General features: G+C 45.6%; 1 protein-coding gene across 2 annotated transcripts in view; it reads left to right on the top strand.

Annotated features, from left to right (window-relative positions):
- Nucleotides 1-24281, top strand: part of ASTN1 (astrotactin 1) — a 356098-nt gene that overhangs the window by 212950 nt on the left and 118867 nt on the right. For both annotated transcript variants that reach the window (XM_068986030.1, XM_068986031.1), the window contains exon 9: nt 23986-24060. In XM_068986030.1, coding sequence (XP_068842131.1) covers nt 23986-24060 — 75 coding nt within the window. The remainder of the gene's footprint in view (nt 1-23985; nt 24061-24281) is intronic.

The raw sequence follows: 24281 nt of genomic DNA, 5'->3' as shown, positions 1-24281 counted from the left end.
TTACCAAGGCCTGAAAGTTAGGTGGAGAGGAGGTGTGTGCATGCCTGCTGCAGGTCATGCTAAGGCACTGCAGTCATGTCTGACTCTGTGCAACCCTGTGGACTTGATGGACTGCCAGGCTCCTCTGTCCATGGGATTCTCCAGGCAAGAATACTGGAGTGGATTTCCATGCCCTCCTCCAGGGGATCTTCCCAACCCAGGAATCTAAACCACATCTCTTACATCTCCTGCATTGGTAGACGTGTTCTTTACCACTTTTGCCACCTGAGTGTAGAGGGTCAGCTTTCCCCAGATACAGACCCCCAAGCAGGGCTTGCATGTGGTGGGGAGTTCTCCTTGGGAGCAGTAACTCAGAGGGAGGCAGTGAGAGGAACCAGCTGGGCAGAGGTAGGCGGCCCACTCCAGTACTCTTGCCTGGAAAATCCCATGGAAAATCCCTGGTAGGCTGCAGTCCATGGGGTCGCTAAGAGTCGGACACGACTGAGCAACTTCACTTTCACTTTTCACTTTCATGCATTGGAGAAGGAAATGGCAACCCACTCCAGCTTTCTTGCCTGGAGAATCCCAGGGACGGGGGAGCCTGGTGGGCTGCCATCTATGGGGTCGCACAGAGTCAGATACGACTGAAGTGACTTAGCAGCAGTAGCAGCAGCAACAGCAGCAGCAGCAGCAGCAGCAGGCAGTCACATGCCAGGCAGTGGTAACAGAGGCTTCGGCTAGCCCCAGGGGAACTCTAGAGCTGGGACAGACCTTTAGAGGTATCTCAAATCGAGGCAAGGGTATCGGACCTTGACCCCACATGGGCCCGTCACCAGAGGCTGGCTACATTGGGCAAAGCAGCTTCCCAGAGAGGGCCTCAGCTGAGGTCTGTCTGCAGCCACACCTTCAGGCCTGGGTCCTGAGGGAAGGTGCCCCAGAGCACCCACAACAGTGGCACAATGGTGAGAATGTGGGCGTCCCCATCGGCCTCTGTCCCTGGGGAGTGAGAGCTGTTACCCGCCCTGTGTCTAAGGCAGCTTTGCACAGAATCAGTGCCATCGGGACGTGCAGGAAAGTGTTGGGATGGTGGTGGAGGCGTGCACGAATCTTTCTCTAGTGTACCCTGGTCTGGCTAATCATAGATTTCAAGCTTTAGGTCTGGGCAGCTCAGTGACAATCTGGACAGTGCCCAGATGATTGTGACCAGAGGCTGGTCAGCCAGTTGGCAGGCTGGGTACAGCACCCGGGGTTGTTCAGTCTAGAGACGGCAAATTGAAGGGAGGATGTGGTAACAGCTGCTACAGGAAAAGTTAGATTTGTGCTGTTTTGCTCCAGAAAGGCAGACCCAAGACTAATGGGTACAGATGAGAAGGAAGCAGATTTTATTTCAATAAGAAAAATGTTGACGATGTAACAGCATCTCAAAACAGAATGTCCTGCCCTAAGAGGCAGCAAGTGTGTCCCATCACCTCAAATCTCTGAAATTTGCGAGCTGAGATTCACGATGGTTCAATGGACACATGGTCGTGGGTTTGCCGTAAGGGATATGGTCTTGAAGTCTTTTGATGTTATGATCTCCTCAAGCCCGGCCCTTCCCTGGAGGCCGTAATCATCTCGCCAACATTCCCAAAGTATCCGACCTCTCAGCCTTCAGTATGATGGTGACCTCGTTGCCTACCCGGCAGTGGTTTTCATTTCTGGACGGTTCTAATGAAGGTAAAGTCCCCCCATTTCCTTCTCCCCAGTGCAATGCTGACCATCCCCCATCACTTAAATTGGAAGGAGAAGAAATCAAAAGCCAAACAGTACAGATGAGCACTCCTTTCTCCTTGCTGTCTGCGCAGAACAATCGCTGAGCCTGGCCTTTGTTCCTGGCGCCTGCAGCAGCAGTGTGGAGGGAGAATAAATGCCCCTTCTTGGAGGATGCTAAAAGACCCAAGGAATCGCAAAATTGCTTTCACTGAATCAGTGAGTAAGGAGGACAGCCTCCGCTGCTGTGTCTTTCGCTGGCCTCTGACTGGGCCCTTACAATCGCCGGACTTGCAGTGGGCTTGACAGAATGGATTAGACTCCGGCTGGAACATTCTACAATGGCACAATCCAAGAGTGGCAGGCCCAGCAGCTGTCATTTGTATGAGTGCATTTGAGGCCAGTGGGGTCTGCAGGAGGGACAGCCATGGGAATCCAAAATCTTTTGTGAGCCCAGAGGCCTGAGGCTGCTCAACCACTGTGCCCAAGGCCAAGGTCAGAGCAAATACTCTGCAGGTTTGAGAGAGAGAAAGAGGCCCATATGTGCATCTCAAGGGGACTGAGTTACAAAAGGTAGAGAGCACATCTCAAGCTGATGACTGAGTTGCCTTCAGCAAATCTCCCCTATGAGAGAAAACAGCCCCAAACCCCAAATCAGAAAAAGTTTTGGGAGAGAATAGTAAAAAAAATTAAAATCTGAATTTTAACCATGTCTATGAACATTTTCACAGGAGAGATAAGGGCAGTGAGTACAGAATGAGTTAATGCTGCCAAAAGGATTAAGAGGAATAAAAATGATGTTTACAAATAAACCAGGAAAAAGGTGCACTTGGGAAAAATAGGCCCATAAATAAGTAAAGGGGATTGAAATCTACTGCGAGTATAACAAGACCGAGGCACTGAATTGCTTTTTCCTATCTGTCTTTTACATGGGAAATAACAAGAAAAGGCGAGGAGCTGTCATGATTTTCAGTGGGAGGCCGTAACCGTGAGCCCAGGACGGGAGCCCAGTGGGAAAGCCCGGGCCACTGCAGGAAGTTCTTCACACGCTCCCTGTGACCCCAGACGACCCAGAGTCTCAGCCTGGCTTTCATGCTGCTCCCTGACCTGCCCCCCGGAACAAGCCCGATCAGCCTCATCCCAGGCTTTAGCCTCTGTGGTCCGGGTGCCTCTGCCCCATTGAGCCACTAGTGTTATCCAAGCAAACCACATTCTTGGGCTCCCTCCCCTTCCTGGACAGGAACACCACCTCGGTCACCAGCCAGCCTCACCGTCTGTGCATTACCACTGCCCTCCAACTCCCAGTGACCAACCTGGAAGGTCAAACCTCTTCTCTTTCCCAGTCTCTCTTTCCAAATCCCACCTTGGTTATCAACTCTGTGGCTTTCCCCTGCTTTCCCAAAGCTTTGCACCATTGTTTTCCAAACCTCCACTACTCACTTCTCTTACCTTACATAAATATTTGCATATACATGTTTCTTCATCTAGACTCCCTTTGACCTCTGCTAGTCTTCTAACTCAGAGAAGGCAGTGGCACCCCACCCACTCCAGTACTCTTGCCTGGAAAATTCCATGGACAGTGAAGCCAGGTGGGCTGCAGTCCATGGAGTCGCTAAGAGTCAGACACGACTGAGTGACTTCACTTTCACTTTTCACTTTCATGCATTGGAGGAACTGGCAACCCACTCCAATGTTCTTGCCTGGAGAATCCCAGGGACAGGGGAGCCTGGTGGGCTGTCGTCTATGGGGTCACACAGAGTCGGACACGACTGAAGCGACTTAGCAGCAACAGCAGCAGTCTTCTAACTCTGTGTTTCCTGCTTGGTGTCTATCTTGGTGTCAGGAACAAATCAGGACTATCGTTTTCTCCCCAGGCCGAGCAGTAGAATCTTGGTGAGTCTGTTAAAACACACCAATGGCTGTCAGCCATAACAGACTCATGAAATCCGACATCTCTGGGGATTGAACCTGGCCTCGTTGTTCCTGTTTAGTCAATAAGTTGTGTCTGATTCTTTTGTGACCCCTCAGGCTGTAGCCTGCCAGGTTCCTCTGTCCATGGTATTTCCCAGGCAAGAATACTGGAGTGGGTTGCCATGCTCTTCTCTAGGGGATCTTCCCAACCCAGGGATCGAACCCTTGTCTCCTACATTGCAGGAGGATTATTTACCACTGAGCCACTGGGGAAGCCCTGGCCTTTGCATAGTTTAGGAGATCCTAGTTGATTCTATGCCCAGTGAGGGTTCACATCACTAGTACAAGGTCTCAAAGTGTGGTTCCCAGACCAGCAGCATCAGCATTACCCAAAAACTTGTTAGAAATGCACGTTCTCCAGCCCACCCCAGCCCTACTGAATCAGAAACTCTAAGGTGGGGCCCAGGATTTCACACTTTGGCGAGCCCCCCAGGGTGTTCTGATGCACAATGAAGGTTGAGAACAACTGTTGTGCTAGGCGCAAGCAGATCAACAATCACTGAAATGAGATGTCTGAAATATTCACCCTAACGTAACCTCTCTCCATTTGATGGCCTGCATTACTTTCCATAACAGGTGTAATTGATAAACCCATGATTTTGGCATCTTGTTCTCTGTCTTCCTCTTATTTCTTCCCTACAGGAGTCAATGAATAACCAACCCCACATACCTCACAGGACTTTGCTGGACATGGGCCAGCCCCTGGAGAGGGAAATTTGCAGAGACTTCGCCTCCAATTTCTTTGGGGCAGATTTAGTTGTAAAAGCTCTTTTACTACAGTGGCTCTTGAACGATATAGGTCTGAACTGTGCAAGAACATTTGTAGACAAGCTTTTTTTACCAGTTGTTGTCCTTATGATGCAGTAAGGCTTCCCAGCTGGCACAACACGCCTGCCAGTGCAGGAGACGTAAGAGACACAGGTTCTATCCCTGGGTTGGGAAGGTGCCCTGGAGGAGGGGATGGCAACCCACCCTAGTGTTCTTGTCTGGAGAATCCCATGGACAGAGGAGCCGGGCAGGCTATGGTCCATGGGGTAATACAGAGTCAGACACGACTGAAGTGACCTTAACATGCATCCGTAATGCAGTGCAGATATGGAGGAACCATGGATCCAGAGGGGGTGGAGGACCAACTCTAAATTCCATGCAGAGTCCCAACCGTGGGACTTGGATGGGGAGGGTTGATATACCTACTACCCATGTTGTTCAAGGTCAACTGTAACGGAATTCTGCACTTTCAGGCCACTTCCATCTTTCTGCTGATCTGACCTTCCAGTTATCTTCTCACTTACCACTTCTCAAGACTCTTTATTTGACGCAACAGAACGTGATGGATCTTTACCTTGTAGCTCTCATGACCTCATTCCTACTCAGCTTGAACGATTTGAAGTCAGTGCACCCCAAACTGAACTCAAACTTTTTCTTCCTTTACATGCCCCAGCACAGAGGCTGGAGCCGCCACCACCTGGCTGCTCAAGCCAGAAATCTGAGTTTCATTCTCACTTCCTCTCTCTTCTTCACCCTTAAACCCAATTCCTCTCTGTGTCCTGTCAATTTCTCTTTTCTTAATCTCACAACGGTCCCCTCTCCTCTGACTGCTCCCTTTCATTCCCGCCCTTCTCATTTCTCTTAGAGATTCCTCCCTGAGCCTGCTAACTCGTCTTCTCATCTCCACAGTGTAAATTCCTTCAGCAGAAGCTCTCCATTCCCTTTCAGGATAAAACCCCAGATTCTTATGTTGGCACCCAAAGCCTCCTATCAGCTCTGCTCTGCCCTGATCCCTGAGCTCAGCTCCAGTGCCTGTCTCCTGGCTGCTGGGATCACTGGAACCCATCTCATCTTCATGACTAAAGGTGAGACTTCATCTCCCTGTGGACTGCATTTCCCATGTCTTTACCAAATCAATTCATATGGATACTTCAAACTGGGTTTTTTCCACCTTCTCTGCAAGTCATTCTTTGGTCCCCAGTAATAGACAGTGTTTCTCTGTGGCTCCAGAACATCCCAAATGTACCTCCATTGAATACATTTTACCTAGTGGGGTGTATGTATTTCCTAGGGTGGCCATACCGAGTGCCCCAGACTGGGTGGTTGAAAACAGTAGAAACACATGGCCTCCTAGTTCTGGAGGCCAGAAACCTGAAATCAAGGTGTTTGCAGGGCCATGCTCCCCCTGAAGATTATTTCTTGCCTCTTCCAGCTTCTCCCTAGCCCTAGATGTTCCTTCACTTGCTGCTACATTCCTCCAGTCTCTCTCTCTCTACACGGTGTTATCTGTGTCTATGTCTTCACCTAGTCACCTTCTAAAAGCATCAATCTCATTAGAGTAGGGACCCGCTTTACTCCTGTGCGACCTCATGTTAACTGATCACATCTGCAAGGACCTAATTTTCAAATAAGGTAACATCTTGCACACCTGAGGATTAGAGCTTTAATATAACTTTTTGTTGGGACACAATTCTACCCATAACACAATGTATGATAATAAGCCATTGATTTATCAGATTCTTTCATTAGATTGTGGGTCCTTTTGGAGAAGGGCTAAATCTTACTTGACTTTATTTTCCCAATGATGGGTATAGTGTTTGACACATAGGAAATCCTTAGCAATTGTTGGCTGACTGCATGAACAAAGAAACACGTATGTTAATTTTCCTTCTAAACATCTCAGTTCATCAAGGTCTTCTAATTCTCCTCTACTTTAGGTGATTCCCAGCAAGGCATTATATTTTAAAAGCATCACATCATTAAGTTTTTGAACTCTGAAGTTCTCCACAGCCTCCCAGCTTCTCCTTGCCCCACTCTAACCTCCCAAAGACTCTTTGACTTCTTTTTTCAATATCCATCAAATCCATTGTCTCTTTCCTGGCTCCAGGCAGCCTAGACCCCAAGCGAAGTCATCCCTGTCCTTATATTCTGTCTCTCTTTCCTGGCCCCTTCCAGCCTTTATGAGAGCTTTCTATTTGCTTCTCTGCTGCTCCACATCTTAGAGCTAAAGAGAATCCTGGAGAAACCTGCTAATGGGTGTTCTTTCTATAATTCCAACCAGGGACTCACAGCAGCATCGAGTCTTCTTATTCATCCCTTGTCATTAGCTGAAAACCTTTGCCTCTCCTCGAGTACTCAGTTCTGTCCCAGACCCTGGCTCTCAGCTCCTAACCTCAGACCTGACTTAGCAAAATCAGAGCTGTGTGGCACAGGCTCCCTTTCCTTCCTTCTAGCTACTTTCAGTCTGTCCTCGTCTTTACCCTGCCTCACTCCTGTCTTTGAAATGGCTGTGCTCTTCTCAGCGCTAAAGCTAAATTCCCCACCTTAATCCGTCATTCTAACTCTTCTTACTTTCTAGACACCCTTGCTGTCCAATCAACTATTTCTTGCATCATTTGTATCCAGACACCTTCTGTCCTTTATTCAAATGTCAAATGATCCCTTGACCTTACTATTGCTCCCTTGTATTTTTCTCATTTACTTTCACTACCTAAATTTCTTCAGGAAAATATCTACATATTTTGTCTCTGCTTTTATTGTCAGTTAATTTCTTCATGAAGACTGCTGATGCTAGTGTTATAATTATTACCTTGAAACTCGGCTTGGTGATTCTTTTATTTTTCCTCTCTCTAATACAGATGGACACCACACACACACATATGCTTGCTTATTTATAATCATCAAAATCATTCGTTAATTTTTTTTTTTCTTGAGAGTTTACTGTGTGTTGGGTTCTGCTAAGAATTGAATATACCATTGGGGAGGGAGGTAGGAGGGGGGTCCAGGATGGGGAACACATGAACACCCATGTCTGATTCATGTCAATGTATGGCAAATCCCACTACAATATTGTAACTTAATTAGCCTCCAGTTAAAATAAATAAATAATATTTTTTTAATTAATGCAGATATCATGAGGAGTAGACTTGCAAGGCTCCTGCCCTCAAGGTATAAACAGTCTGACGAGGATGGCACTAGAACAAACAAGAAAACAAACTCAAAACAGAGTACTTATGGGTTGTGAAAATACCGCTGGGAAAAGAACCGGCTAACAGAGAGCCACTGAAGTGAGGGGAGGAGAGGGGCAACTTGAAATCTGAGGTCTCTGCGGCTGTGTTCCCATTGAAACCGAGAGATGAGAAAGCAGCAGCCAGTTGAGAATGAGGTACAAGGCTTTGTAGGACTAGCATACCCTGGATGGTCTCCTGGGTTGAGAAAAGCCTGGCCCCTGTAGGAACCATCAGTGTCCACGACTCTGGTGTAACAAACAGGGAGAGAGGCCGTGGAAGAAGCTAGTGAGGTAGGGAAGGGTCAGGGAAGAGTCAGTGAGGGGCCAATCAGGAATTTAAAGGGTGAGACAGGATCAGATTTGTATGCAAAGATCTCCCCCAGTGCTTAAGCCTCACCTTCTCAGACAGGCTCTCCTTAAGCATACACACCCAAGGCCACACTCCTTTCTTTGGAGCACTCACATCAGCTGTGATGACTGTATCTTCATTAGTATAAACTCATGATGCAAAACCTCACCATCTTCACTTCTGTTCACCTCTGTACCCCCAGAACACAGAACTTGGCCCGTGCTGACTGCTGAGCACATATATGCTGAGCAGATGAATGAATGAATGATTCTACCTCATCAGTCTTCTGTGCTATTTTCGACAGTGTAACCTCGCTGAGCCTCAGCGATCTTATCTATTAATATGAAATAGAAGTACATGGGGATAGTAAATGATTGATCAGTCGCTTGTTATTATCAATACTCGCTCTGCTCCTCCCACGGCCCCTGTTTTCACTCCCATTCTCTTTCTTATTTCCTTTTCTTTTAAATGCCAGCCCTGCTTGTCTCGCTGCCTACTCCACATCTCGCCAGATGCTCTCAGTTAAAACTCAGTCTTTTCCCTCCCACCTCCTCATCTCTGCTTGGGAGTGCAGACGTGTCCTCATCTCGTTAACCCTTCCAGCCAGTGCAGCCCAACAACTCCCCTTTGTCCCCCATAGCACCAGGGAGAATGATGTTCACGGAGGTTGTTGCAAGGGCTTTGGCATCTGAGATCACTGAGCTGGAGCCTAGACTCTGCCAAGCGTTAGCTGTGAGACATTGCCACATGTTCTTTATTTTTCCTAAGCCTCACTTTCCCCATCTATCAAATGGGAATGCTATAGGCTTCCCTAATGGTTCAGCGGTAAAGAAGCTGCATGCCAATGTTGGAGACCCAGATTCGATCTCTTCCTAGAGAAGGAAATGGCAACCCATTCTTGCCTGGGAAATCCCATGCACAGAGGAACCTGGCAGGCTACATACAGTCCACGGGGTCACAAGAGTCAGATTCGACTTAGCGACTAAACCACCAAACCTTAGTGCCTATATCTCAAAAGTTTTTATGAGAATTAAGTGAAATGATAAATATAAAGCCCTTGGCTCATTGACTGCCAGTAATTGTACAGTAAATGATGATTTTTACTTGCTTTATCATAAAAATTGACAACCCAAATGTCATGGGTTGTTTACCATCATTCTTACACCATTTGACCATGATCTCAGACAGGGACCTGCCTTTCATCTGTGTGTCTCAGCACTCCCCATTACATCTGGCTCATCAGAGGTGCTGAATCACTGCTCGAGGAATGACTCACTTCATTAATGAAGTCCTTGATGACAGAGAATGTGTATTAAATCATTTCTGTGTCCCTTGATGGTGTTTAGCAATGCAATTGGTTAATTCATATTTTTCAAGTAAATAAATAAAGGAATGAGTGAATGAGGGATTGAATCAATAATGAAATTTGCTAAGTAACACGTTGAATGGAAGCAAATTAGTAGATATGAAAGGACTTTGGGGAAAAGGTAAAAGCGCTGTACTCATACTAAAGACAAGTCCTTGGTGGCTATTGTGATTCTCCCCTGGTTCCCTGGCTTATTTACATTGTCAGTTTCCCTTCACATAAAATCCCAGGAATGGAGGAAGCTGTCCTTCTCTTGTATATCCTCTGCCTCTCATCTGTCGCCCTCCTTTCGTGCTAGTGTTGTTCACTTTCCTAGCCCCTCACTGGAATTGAAGGGGTGCATCTGCGGAGGAGGAGGGAGTCCCAGGTTTGTACCCTTCTCTTACCGTTAGGTCACACTCCACAGCAAGTAAGGGTTGAGTCGATTTTCTTGTGCAGAGATGGATTTGCACAGATCCATCACTAAGCTCCTGTCCTGTGCATTTGTGAGCAAAGATGGGTGTCTAGCGATATCTGGTGCAGGCTTTGCCCATAGGCAGGAGTAGGAGAGACTAACAGGCTTTCAGGAGGACTGAACTTGAGACCCTGGCTGCATTAGCCCAGAGTGAGAAATCAACCGAGCCTGCAGATACAGAGTCCAGAGAAAAATAAGGAAGGAAACTTACATTTAGAAAGTGACAACTGTATGTCAGTCATTGCCTTGAAACTGTGTTTATTCATTGATTATTTTACACCCCTAGGAAGAAACAGGCAGGTACTATTATCACAATTTCACAGGGAAAGAAAGTGAGGGCTGAAAAGGGTAAATATCTGGTCAGTTTCACACCGCTGGCAAGGAACTGAAGTCCAGACCTTGGACTTGAAGGGGGATCTGACTCCAGAGCCCACCCACAAAATCTGAGCCTTTTAGGGTAATTTATGTGAACGACTGAAGGCCCAGGTGTGTCTGCAGGAGACTCTGCTGGCAGGGGCTCCTCTCCCCGGTCTGCTGTCAGTGTCCATAGAAGCTGCCAGGGGGTTAATAGAGGTGGCAGAGAGCAACTCTGAGTCCTACCAGCCATCTGATCACCCCTCGCTTGGCCCCCAAAGGAAGTGTTGCAGTAGTTGTGGCAAGGTGTGTGAGTTTGTGAATGAGTGTGTGTGTCATGTACACAGACACTTTTATGTATGCATGCATGCATGTATGTATGGGGGTGTATCTGTATCTGTGAGTGAATTTATAAACGTAGGAAAATCTCAGTGCTGTATGTGCTATGCTGTGCTTAGTAGCTCAGTCATGTCCGACTTTGTGACCCCATAGACTGTATCCCGCCAGGCCCTTCTATCCATGGTGATTCTCCAGGCAAGAATACTGGAATGGGTTGCCATGCCCTCCTCCAGGGGATCTTCCCGACCCAGGGATTGAACATATGTCTTTTATGTCTCCTGCATTGTCAGGCAACTTTTTTACTACTAGCGCCACCTGGGAAGCCCATTATGTTAATAATACCTAGTAATAACCTATTAGGAGTGGACCATCTCAAGTAGGATCTGGCAGCTTTATGGGAGCGGGGTGTTTATCCTGGGACAGCATTGTGGGATGATCCAAAATTCAAAGTGATACATGCAGCCAGTGGAATAAGTGTCCTAAGCCCAGGGGTCAAACCCAGGTCTCCCGCATCAGAGGCAGATTCTTTACTATCTGAGCCACCAGGGAAAGACAAGAATACTGGAGTGGGTAGCCTATTCCCTTCTCCAGGGGATCTTCCCAACCCAGGAATAGAACCGGGGTCTCCTGCAATGCAGGTGGATTCTTTACCGGCTGAGCTACCAGGGAAGCCACAGTTTTGTATAATTCTGTTTTAATGAAAGTGGCCCACTAAAATCAAAATGACAATTAAAAAAAAAACGAATATACACCAATTATAATGAAATTTGGAATATCTTAATTTATCAATAAAGGGAATAGGAAGGAACTCAATAGGCTTTGTCCCTCATTATTATTCAGAAATTTAAAAAATGGGTTCCAGTGAATCCTTAGTCTAGATTGTAATTTCTGGTTTTTAATGGCAATCATTTTGTATAGAAAACCAAACTCATTTGTAAAGATTGACAGAGAGTGTGAGTGTGCATATGTTACGTCCGCAATTCTCAAGCTATTGTGTGCATTAGAACCAGCTGCCTAACTTTTAAAAAATACTGATGCCTGGCCCCACTAGATAGGTGGATGGGAGCAACTAAAGTTTAAGAAGCATTGTGCCTGTGTGTGGTGTGAGTCTGATGTACCACAGAGTTTGAGAACCATTATGCCAGACAGCACTTAGGAGAGATGCGGGGATAAATGAGATTAAGTAGCTATAAGCAGTGCAAGGACACCCAAAGGGGAAGACAGGTGACTTTAATACCACATGGTACATCACAGACTGTCCAATGAAGACACAGGCAAAGGAGCAGGTAATTCTTGGACATTATAGATAATATTTGCCCCCAGGCCCCCACTGGCCCCTAGAAGCCAGCGGTGGGCAAGCCAGGTCAAAACACAGACAACATCCTTGTCTGTTGACCTGGCGCTAGTTTTGTACATTTTCTCAGTAGCCCTATGCCCATGGTGGTGAGAAGAGGAGGCAAGGCATAGGGCAAAGTGCGGGCTCTGTGATCCATGATAACACTCACCTGTGCCCTTGCTGGCTGAGTGACCTTAGGCAACTGACTTAGCCATGCTCAACCTTGGAAACCTGAGCGTAATAACTATACAGCTGTGTGGCTCCCCGGGTAGTAGTGAAAGCGTGTGCTGATGTGTGTGCAGCACTGAACGTGTGCCTGCCTGGCATGTGGCCAGTGGTCAATGAATGTCAGCTACTATTTCCAACTTTTTCTGACCCACTCAAGATTTTCTCCTTCTGCTTTATTTAATCTTTGATCTCAGAATATACAGGGGAACTGCAAGTCTCTAGGCCAGCTTTCCCCAACTGAGGACATATGGACTCAGCCTTCTAGGGTGCTCCCTGAGTCTGCTGAAGCAGATGCTTATCCTTTCTCCCCATAAGGCAAGTGACAGGAATCAAGTTACAATGTCTTCTGCAAACCTGGGGCCCATGCCCATGTTTCCTCACTGCTACAATTCTCTGACATGCTTTGTGTTGACAAAAAAGGTTAAGTGTGGATTCTGTATTTATATGTACAGTATCTGTGTGTATATGGGTGTATGGGTTTCCCTGGTGGTTCAGATGATAAAGAATCTGCCTGCAGTGCGGGAGACCCATGTTCTATCCCTGGGTCAGAGAGATCCCCTGGAGAAGGAGATGGCTACCCACTCCAGTATTCATGCCTGGAGAATTCCACGGACAGAAGAACCTGGTAGGCTACCGTCCATGGGGTCTCATTAGCATTCTACAGAGTATATTAGCATTCTACAGAGTGTATTAGCATTCTACAGAGTATATTTTTAGCATTCTACAATGAACAAAACCAATAGGATGTAGGATATAAAGAAGGATGTAAGGCACTGGCTTATGTGATTATGGAGGCTGATAAGTCCCAAGGTTTGCAGTCAGCAATCAGGAAACCCAGGAGACCCAATAGGGTAGTTGCATATGAGTCCAGAGGCCTGAGATCTAGGAGAAGTGAACGGTGTAGTCCTAGTTGGCTCAAGACCCAGGAAAATTCAGTGTTTAACTTTGAGCTCAAAGGCAGAAAAATTGGATGGATGTCTCAGTTTGAAGCCATCAGGCAGAAGGCATTCTCTCTTACTTTGGGGAGGGTGAGTCTTCTAATCCTATTCAGACCTTCAGCTGATTGGATGAAGCCCACCCAGATTGTGGAGGGCCATCTGCTTTACTCAGTCTACCAATTCAAATGTTAATCCCATTCAAACATCCTCACCCCAATACACAGAATAATGTGTGACCAAATTTCTAGGCACCCTGTGGCCCAGTCAAGTGGGCTCATAAAATTAACCATCATGCTGTGTGTATTTGTCTTCACTGCCACTTTTGGGGGTCAAGGTTGTATTCCTGAATTCCAAAATTTGGGGGGGAAGTCACAACATGTGTTTGTTATTGTGATTTTCAAATTCATTTTATATACTTCAAATTTTCTTGAGCAGAAAGCCTCTTCAAGTTTTAGAACCTACATTCCAAACAAGATGTGAGTAATAACAGCCTACATTTATTCAGGACTTACTATATCCAAGGTTATTATAAGTTTTTACAGATATTAGATTGCTTCAGTTCAGTTCAGTTCAGTTCAGTCGCTCAGTCATGTCCGACTCTCTGCGACCCCATGAATCGCAGCACGCCAGGCCTCCCTGTCCATCGCCAACTCCCGGAGTTCACTCAGACTCACGTCCATCGAGTCAGTGATGCCATCCAGCCATCTCATCCTCGGTTGTCCCCTTCTCCTCCTGCCCCCAATCCCTCCCAGCATCAGAGTCTTTTCCAATGAGTCAACTCTTCGCATGAGGAGGCCAAAGTACTGGAGTTTCAGCTTCAGCATCATTCCCTCCAAAGAAATCCCAGGGCTGATTGCTTAATCCTGTTCAATTGATGAGGTGGGTACTATTATTTGTTGAGGCAGTCCGAGTGTGGGTTGGAAAAGAATTTCCAGACATAGCATATTACAGAAAGGAGTGAGTTTATTAAGAACAAAAGGCAGATATAAAGTGGGCATTGTGACCACAGTGGGCCAACCTCCTGAAGGACCAGGGAGAGTTGACAGTTTTCGTGGGTTAGTAACCAATTTTTATAGCCTCAAGATAAAGAAAATTCCTGCTGGAAGGTTGATGTTAGGTGATTGGTCGGGGCACTATAGGGTGTTTACTGGAGTGGGCATCTTTGCCTAATTGGAAGTCAGGAAGATTGTTAGTGATGATCAGCAAGGATTTTGGCAAGACTACAAAGAGGCTCAGTCAGCTTCGGAGGTGACCTTGGTTCTGGACTCTGCTTCTGTGGCCTTGGTACACTGCCTTGCACCTGTGGCTTTGGGGCAGGACTCAACATTGTTATCCCATTTTATGTGTAAGAAAACTGAGCCACTGAGAGGCAGGATCTATGTCAGGTTTTCACCATTCTATCTTTAAATGAGATAACATGTTAAACATACACAAGCACACGTATCAATTCAGTTCAGTTCAGTTCAGTTGCTCAGTCACGTCTGACTCTTTGCAACCCCATGGACTGCAGCACGCCAGGCCTCCCTGTCCATCACCAACTCCCGGAAGTTACTCAAACTCATGTATGCAAAACTCAAGCACATGTATGCAAAAGAGAAAATATTGCAAAAATAAGGTTGATTAAAAATGAAAAATCAAAGATTGTTAAGTGTCTGAAATGTATACACAGTTTGGTCAGCAGCATAAAGTTACGTATGCTCAACTCAGGATCCCCACTCTGCATCTGAAGAAACAGAGGCTCTAAGGTAGTCTCACTTGCTTGTGGTCCTAATAGCAGAAGGAGGTTGAACTTGTAACTTCCATCTAGGGCTTCTCCCCTTAGATCTCATTGCTTGGAGTCCAAGGGTGAGTCAAGAAGGGATAATTCTAGACAGGAGCACAAGCTATTTCTGCCTAATTACTGGAAGGAGGGCCAAGTACTGGGCACAGGAGCAGGTGGGTGGGTGGATGTGGTGGGGCCAGCTTTTAATCTGACTGCCTCTGTTTTCCCAGTTAGGTAGGAAGCAGACCATTAGCTGAGGGCGAGGATGGGGGAGGAGGTTTTGGAGGTGTAAGGAGAAAAATAAGGTATGAGATAATGATCTTGAGAGTGGGAGGGAGAAGAGACAGGGAAGATGTGGTTTGATCGGTAGGCAGTATGCAGAGCCCACTTGAGGTCAGTGGTGTAAGATTTAAAGGGAGACCAATCAGCATGGTTGCCAGCAACATTCATTTGTGCAGACACAGAAATGGAAGCCACGGGGTCACTGAGTTTAACCAGTGTTGGAGTGTTTCAGACAAGTATGATGAAGCAATGGAGGGCGAGAGAGTTGAGGTTCCCTGAAAGGGTGATTACAATAATGGATCACAGCATTTAATTTGAGTAAAGAGGAAAGAGGGTACGTGAGGTGGGTGAGGGTCAATAAAATGGTAGTTAGATGAATGGGTTTTAAGGCTCAGATGGATAGAAAATATTCTGTGGATATAGGAGGAATGAACTGGGAGGGCAGGAAGTGATGGTCAGATACTGGGATTCTTGAAGCTGTGACCAAGGAGAGGTTGCAGATATTGGCAATCTAGGCTATGATCATGGGAGTGAGAGTGGGGGACAGCATCGTTTGAGGAGAAAAGTCAAGTCAGTGAATGGTTTGAGAATTGGAAAGATCGTTTTAATGGCTACGGAAGTCAACAAAAATTATGAAGGGAGCCACCCTCTGAACTGTGGAGGGAAGGTGGGGGTGGGGTGGTGTCGGCATGCCTGGGGCAAAAGGAGGAAGTGGATAGGGTCGTCTGATGGCAAAAGTCAATGACCTTAACCACAGACATGAGGTTAGTAAGTTGCAGTGGTAGGTTTTAACCCTACTCAGTCTGGCTCCACGGTCACACTCCAGCTGCTTTGCTAGTTACTGACAAGTATGTTATTTTTCTGCAGGAAAAAACCTCTAAGTAAACTCATTTACCTATTAATAGGTAATAAATAATGAATAAAATCACACCAATATTTCATTTTTCTTTACATGAGATTTACATACTTAAAGATAACACAGTTGGAAAAGACAGCCTGTCATCACACTTTATGTTTAAAATGTAATGTTAGACATGGGTTTTCTATTTACCAAATGGGAATGTTAATTATAATGATCAAAAATATTTACTGAGTTTGTTCAGTGTGGCCAGCACTGTGTGAAGTCTATACACGCTCACTTAACAGCTCTAGGTGCTATTTTATCCTCATTTTATAGCTTTAGAAACCAAGACTGAAAAAATTAAGTCTTATCTGACAGTGGACTGCCTCATGCAGGATCTGTCCAGCCCGAAACCTCATTTGCAGCGTGGTCTGGTTCATTACCAAGTACCTGCTGTGTGATGGTTCCACGGTGGATAGTGAGGATGTGGCAAAGATGATGGTAGCCTTTTATATCTGATGAGGGGACCATATTAACTAAATACATAACTCATTGATTATATTTATAGGTTCTATAAAGGAAAGTGCAGGGTGTGCTTTATATAGCAAGGGAACATAACCCAGCCTTGGAGGGGAAGGTCTATTTTGGGAAGTAATTTTTAGGCTAGAATTAAAGAATAGTGTAAGTTATCCAAACAAATGAGAGAGGAAAACAATTCCAGGTAAAGAAACAACATCTGCAAAGGCCTTCAGGCCCTCAAGTGTCCTGTAAGAACACTAGTCATCATTATTCTTATCATTTAATTTCTGATAAAGGGCTTCCCTGTGGCTCAGAGGATAAAGTGTCTGCCTGCAACGCAGGAGACTCAGGTTCAATCCCTGGATCAGGAAGATACCCTGGAGAAGGAAATGGCGCCCCACTCCATATTCTTGCCTAGAGAATCCCATGGACAGAGGAGCCTGGTGGGCTACAGTCCACGGGGTCGCAAAGAGTCGGACACAACTGAGCAACTTCACATGCTCACACTCATAGCTTTACCAGATGTGCGAGAAATCAGCCATTCCAGCTCTTATTCCTCCCAGAACTGGTGCCGACGTGAAGACAGTGGCACATAATAATCTCATGTTATCATCATGGTAAATTGAGGTGTGGAATGTTTCACCCAACTGCATAGCAGGAAAACTCATTTTTACCAATTTTCTCTTCACCTTTTCTCCTGGATATCTCTCAAACTACCTTTGCCCAGAAACTTTTTAAAAAATAAACCTCTATTCTCTTTGTTTCACTGTTCCTTCCTTGAAAATGCATTTACTATTTAAGAACAGGAACATTTTTCTCAAAAGCCCTCACATTGCATGTGGATATGACAACCTATACCAGAATCCCAAAGTGTTGTGACTGGCTGGGGGGAAACTTGAAACCATGCTTCCACTGGAAATCTAGCCTAGTGTGGGCCAGAAGCAAGCTTAAAAGGATGTGCTTTCATTGAACTATGAATACATTATTTTCATTTGTAAAATGATCTCTTTAAGGATAGGTAGAAGAATATATGAGTTCAGAAGAAGCTCCTTGTTTTTAAAAGTCCATCGTGAAATGCCTTTTTCATCATTGCCTCCAGGTGAAATATTCTTTCCATACACTGAACTGTGTGTGCACACATACATAGGTATATACATACATGTATTCTCTCTCACACTCTCTATCCCCTCACCTGTTTTATGTCTGTTTATTATCATCTATCTATCTATCATCTGTATCTCTCCTCTTCGTTCATTCCCAGGTGCTAGGTCTTAAGTCCTCCACAAGGAAACCCATCACCAGACAATGCTCACCAGAAACTTTCAAGTTCCCTTCCCAGGTGCCGCTGTTAGGTGGAAAGCTGGGTGGTGGTTTAATCCCTAAGTCGGGTCTGACTCTTGCGACCTCATGGACTGTAGCCTGCCAGGATCCTATGTCCATAGGATTTTCCAGGCAAGAATACTGGAGGGGATTGCCATTTCCTTCTCCAGGGGACTTTCCCGACTCGGGGATCGAACCTGGGTCTCCTGCGCTGCAGGCAGATTCTTTACCAAGTGAGCTACCAGGGAAGCCTGGAAAGCTGGGGCTAGCATCTAATCCAGAAGCAAATTTTGAAATACTCTTATCCAGAGCAGGAGTGGTCCCTTTCTGCCCTAGGAGAACGGATGTGAAGGGATCATCCCATCGGTCTGGCCATGCTGGATTCCACTCATGCAATTGGGTCTAGGCTGTGTGGTGGAAGGAATGCCCAAGCAACCAGTCAAGTCAAGTCAAGGCCACAACCAACTTCTGGGCTAACCAGAAGGAAAAACTAAAGGAAAAAACCCTGTGATAGCTCATATGTCTTGGGAAAGAGGAGCAAGAATTGAGGAGAGAAACTGAAAGCTTAGAAATTTCCAGTGCTTAATGAAACCTCTGCATAAACTGTTTGGTATTATGTGAGACAGGGCAGAGAAGAAAAGGCAAAGATGAGGTTACGAATAGCTCTCAGCCTGTCCAGTTTGCACATGTGTCCCAGTGGCTGATGTCTTGCTATGACAGTGGGGCATCTCTGTGGTGCAGATTATGTTTCTGCTCAGGGTAGTGGACCCCAGATGGCTCCTGTGCTGGCCTGAGAGGCCCCTGAATCTGGGCCATCTGTAGCTGCCCACCATGGAGGACCATCTTCAGGGTCTTGATTTGTCAGACTGGTGATATTGACAAACAAACAAGCTCTATTCTGACTTCCAATTCTGCTAATTTTCCTAAACCAAGATGTGACTGAGTTGCCCAGTGCAAGACAGAGAATATTGCAGGCCACATTACCTAAGCTGGAGTCAAAAGGCTCAGGTTTTCTTCCAATTACGGTGTTCAGTCCCCTGCCCCGCATCTGGCCTGACGCTATCCTTGGGCTCCGAGGTGGGTACTCTTTCCACAAAACTAATGTCGGCGTAGTCTGTTCTGTAATGCCACTCATTTCCGGTGGGAGGCCGAGCTCTTGCCACCACGAGCAGATGGAACCTGAGCTGGAAACGATTGTTTTGTTTGACACTTGCCGTCCTCCGGGCTCTAGCTCTGGAAATCAAATGAGAGTTGAAGCTGTTTAGATGCCTTTGCGTCCCTGGCCCCAGAGACTGGTCCGGGTTCCCCATCTGATCTGAGATAGATCTAGCAGTTCTTCCATGGATTATTGTTTCCGTGGATGGGCAGTGTCTCTCTGTGGCCTGAGCTTGTAAAGACATGAGTTGGAGCTATGAGAGGCCAAGTCTCCACCATGGCGTGAGCCATTTTGAAACAATGGTCCGATAGAGTGAGAAACACAGAAGAGGGACGATTACTAGGGCCTCTAGACCTGTTGCCAGGCATCCCTGTGGCAGCTTCCATCTGAGCTTGGAGATGGGTATGTGTCTTGGGCTCACATGCAGAAAGCCCAAGGCAAAGGCCTCTTCCTCTCTCAGTTGGTCTCAGGTAACTCAGCTCTAAGTGTTTTTGGCACTTTTAGGTCTAGCTCTTCATCACTTAGGGATTCCCAGGTGGCTCAGTGGTAAAGAATCTGCCTGCCAATGCAGGAGAGTCAGAAGACTTGGGTTCGATCCCTGAGTCAAGAAGGTCCCCTAGAGGAGGAAATGGCAACCCACTCCAGTATTCTTGCTGGAAAAATCCCATGGACAGAGGAGCCCGGCAGGCTACAGTCTGTGAGGTTGCAAAGAGTCGGACATGACTGAGTACACATACTTCATCACTTCACCTTGTCTTTTCCTAGGAGGCCCCCTGTGGCCTCTCCACTCACATGCATCAGGCTCCCCTCTGCTACCCCACCACGCACCACCGACACGCCCGGCACCCAGGGTGAGTGATCTGGGGCTGCCAGGACCACTTAGCTTATCTGCTCCGGTCCCATTCCTCTTCCTTTTTTCTCACTCCCTGCTATTTGTCTGGGCGTGCGTGTGTTTCTTCAGAAAGACTGTAGATTCCTTTGAGAGCAAGAATCTCTTTATGCCAGCTCCCGTTGCCTAGTATCACAGTTCACACACAATAGGCCCTCCATAAATATTTGCTAAATAAATCAAATAAGAATCCCCATCTCCCTGACAGATCATCCCTGACTCATGGGAAGGAAAGAAGTCAATTCTCTTTTCCTTCCTCGCTGAAGCAATTTGCAGACTCGCTGACTTCTCTTCCCTCTCACAGTGTGCCCTTCTCCTCTCTGCATCTCAGGTCAGTGCTGTAGAGTCCCTGTGAAGTGGGGCCCCGGTGAGAGGTGGGAGCCGGGTTTGTCTCCCACACGCATCACTGGCTCCTCTCCAGACAACACAAATACATTTACAAGCTGAGTTATAGCCTGGTGTGGTACTGTGTTTGCCTCTGAAGGGAAGACACTGCTTCCTCATTAAAAGCTTGGGAATCTCCTTTTTGTAGTATTTATATTGGATTCAGGTAACGAGTACATTTCACTTATGTAACAGATGTTTGTATGGCACTCACTGAATGCCGGACGCTGTTCAGAACACTTTAATCATAGTAACTAGTTCCACCTCATGACAGCCTTGCCAGGTTGATAAAGTTATTACTCTCAGCCTCATTTCACAGATGAGGAAATGGGGACACAGAGTGATTAAGGGACTTGGTCAAGGTCACACAGCAATTGATTGCTAAGCTGGAATTGGAGTAGGCAGGCCAGAACCGATGTCCTACCCACTGTGTCCTGCTGCCTGTCCCTGTGACCAGGGTGGGGTCCAGATGGTGCATCTGAGTTGCCTTCCTTGACACTCGGGACTCTTGAGAGCAGGAAGTCTCTTTACCCTATCTGACTGCACGTCAGCGTGTGCTTAATCAGTGTTTCTGAGCTCACTGATTCTTTACCTATGGCTTGAAAACAGGTTTATTTATATTATTCCATGTAGTTAATTGTCCACACTGTAATCAATGCTAGTCTAAAATTTGGCTCCTCAAAATATATTTTCAAAAAACCAAGGAATCATGCCAAGAATTAACGCTAATTACACACTATACCCATTTTGAGTACTGGAGATGACTTGAAGGCAAAACGTGTGTTGCATAAAATTATTCAATGGATGGTAAATAAAAATATGATTTTGTCCAAAGGAGAGATAAAGTTGCAGCTCCCTTTTCTCTTTTGGAAATTCACAAAATACCTAGTGCCTTCTCTAGATATCTAGGATCAGATGGGACATTTTTTTCCTCCTAATTTTTAGTCTTTTTCTTGAATTAGTATTTTTTAGTTGCTCTTAAGCCACACTTACTGTTCAGCAAAAAAGAATCAGATTCAAACCCCCCTCTGTGGGTTTACCTCCAATGAACAAAACAAACATGAAAAACACACGTGGGCTATTTATTTGATGCAGAGGTTATTCATAGTATGGTGTCTGAATACCTTTTGGAGCCAATTCTAGTTGCCTCAGGGTATTTCTAAGTTGAATTCCAGGAATAAAGTGTTTATAAATAGTGAGCATAAAAAAGGAGTGCACTCCTCCCTGCCACTCCTTTATAGAGACCCAGTGGCCTCACTCTGCAGCTACCAACTCCTTCAAGTAGTTAATTGGTTAGCTGGTTGGGTTAAGTTGGGGTTTCAACCCTATCAGACCCAACACCCTATTTTATGACAAATTTAACTCTTTTTTAAAAATGATCTGTAAATGAAATCATATATAATAAAGTCTAAATATATAAAAATTTAAAATAATATGGAGTGGTAACAGTAATTAAAAGAGAAATGATAATAAATAATTTATAGTAATGTAGGTATTTTAAGGTATAAATTCTTTGCAGTATTACAATAGGAGAAATAAAGTCGACAGACATTTGCACCTGATGTAGAATCCCCGTAATATAAAATATGAAGTAATATGTAATACACAATGTATATAAGAGCAATTAGGCTGATATAGACATGCTGTATTGGTGACTCAAAGACCATGAGCAACACTGCATATGATGTGATTGTCCAAAATTATGAACAAATCTTGGTAAAATTTCCAAGTAATCTTGTATAATCGTCTCTTAATTTACATGGTAGTTATACCCTAGACAGTTCATCTTATACTAAAACAGTACAAGCTGCTTTGTGCTTGTGGGTAAATGGAGTTAGCCTCTAGGCTGAGAGAATAATAAGCAGGTTTTGACCTATGCAAATGTGCAGCAAGACATTCAAAACTTTGCAGGGCCTGGGGGAATTTTTTGTCATGCAAGGCTGTCCTGAACACTGCATGCCTGCAATACAGGAGACCCTGGGTCGATTCCTGGGTCAGGAGATCCACTAAATCAGGAAGATCTTGGGTCAGGAAGATCCCCTGGAGAAGGGATAGGCTACCCATTCCGGTATTCTTGGGCTTTCCTTATGCCTCAGCTGGTAAAGAATCTGTCTACAATGTGGGAGACCTGGGTTTGATCCCTGGCTTGGGAAGATCCCCTGGAGAAGGGACAGGCTACCCACTCCAGTATTCTGGCCTAGAGAGTTCCATGGACTGTATAGTCCATGGGGTTGCAAAAAGTCGGACACTACTGAGCGACTTTCACGCACTAAGTGCCAGTAATATCCTGTAGTCATTGTGTCATTCAGTGACGACTGCCCTAAATTTTCCCTAAATGCCCTCTATTGTTGACACCATTGACAACAACTGGGTTAATTCCTAGTGTTGGATTTAGTCCCAAATAATTATGTCAATTTATTCTCCTGACTTTCTGTAGTCCTTGAAAGCCAAAGACATGTCTGCAGTAACATCCTCAGTAGTTAGGTTATTGGGTTGGTGTGATTGGTTAAACGTGGAGACTGTATGACTGGTTATACATGGAGACTGTACATTCTGTGAGAGCAAGGGCCCAGTTCACTCTGTGAGCACCATACCTCTTATCCACACGAGGCTGGGCTTTATAAGTCTTCCTTGAAGGAGTAAATAATTTGGAAGTTGGACATCTGGGTTAGCAAAGAGATATATGCTACTGAAAAGAAATCGTTTTGGTGGTTTCAAGTATACGCTACATCCAAATGCTAGGGTGCGTGTGCATGCTCACTTGCTCAGTGTTTGAACCCTTCTCTCTTAGTCTCCTGCGTTTGGCATGTGAGTTCTTTACTACAAGCTCCACCTTGGAAGTCCGCTCACTAGAGAGACTGGTGAAAAGAAAGTGTTAGTCGCTCAGTCGTGTCTAACTCTTTGCAACCCCATGGACTATAGCCCACCAGGCTCCTCCATCCATGAGCTTTCCCAGGCAAGAATACTGGACTGGGTTGCCATTTCCTTCTCCAGGGGATTGTCCCAACCCAGAGATTGAGTCTCCCACATTGCATGCAGATTCTTTACTGTCTGAGCCACCAGGGAAGGTAGTTAAGTCTTTTTCAAAAATACCATGGTTGTTTCTGGTTGAATGAGTGACATGGTAATGATTGAAACCATCTGGAACCTGTCAAAAACCCAGGACCTTTAAGTCATTTTGAGGGAAAGGGAGCATGATGAGAGCCCCGTGTCAGCTATGGCTTTGGCCTAAAAGGTTTGCTTCATCTTCATGGTGTCTATGAAGCCACTATTAACAAGCCTATTTTTACAAGTGATGAAATTAGATTCAACAAGGCAAATAATCACCCAAAGGCAAACAGCTGACTCAACAGCAGAACAGAGTTTGAACCCAGAACTGTCTGATTCCAGAGGCTTTGTCTTTCCAAGAAATCATACTCCCCCTCTTTCTTCAGTGAGACAAAGCTAAGGATCTGTCAAATCTCTATCTGCTGCTAAGTCACCGAAGGGCCATAAATTCTGGCTATGACATTATTATAATTTTTCTCTCTATGGAGTTCCAATTGTCATGTCTATTAAATTCCACTTTCCTGGTAGGTCAGTGATTTTTGGATTGATACTGTTCTTAACTGAGTACCAGCATTCTGTGTCTTGTGAACTCACAATAGTGGGAACCAGACTAGGTACCCTCTGTCTTTGGGTCTCAAGAACCTTGACGTGGTACTAGGCACAGAGTGGACATTCAGGGAATGTTTGTTGATTGACTTTAATTGTGTGCTGTTTCTGCTTTCAGGCCTTGGCCTTACACAATATTTCAGCGAGGCTTTGACCTGGTTTTGGGAGAACAGCCTTCTGATAAAATATTCAGGTAAGTGGTTGTCTAGGGATGTGCTTATGTAGGGATGTACAGGTCCCATGTCCCGCTTCCCACTGAACTTTCTTTCCTAGTGGTAATTTCTAAAATGGGAAACACACGTAGTCATTCTACCCTCCCAGTAAGAGGAACCCTTGCCCCACTTCATCCAGTGACAGCGTGGAGTGTGTGGAGGATGAATGGATTCTGTTGAGGTCCTGGCTTCCTTCCTTGCC

Source organism: Capricornis sumatraensis, chromosome 14 (genome assembly GCF_032405125.1).
Source record: "Capricornis sumatraensis isolate serow.1 chromosome 14, serow.2, whole genome shotgun sequence".
Taxonomy (NCBI): Eukaryota; Metazoa; Chordata; class Mammalia; order Artiodactyla; family Bovidae; genus Capricornis; species Capricornis sumatraensis.
Note: the sequence above shows the minus strand (reverse complement) of the source record. Positions and strands in the feature narration are given on the sequence as shown.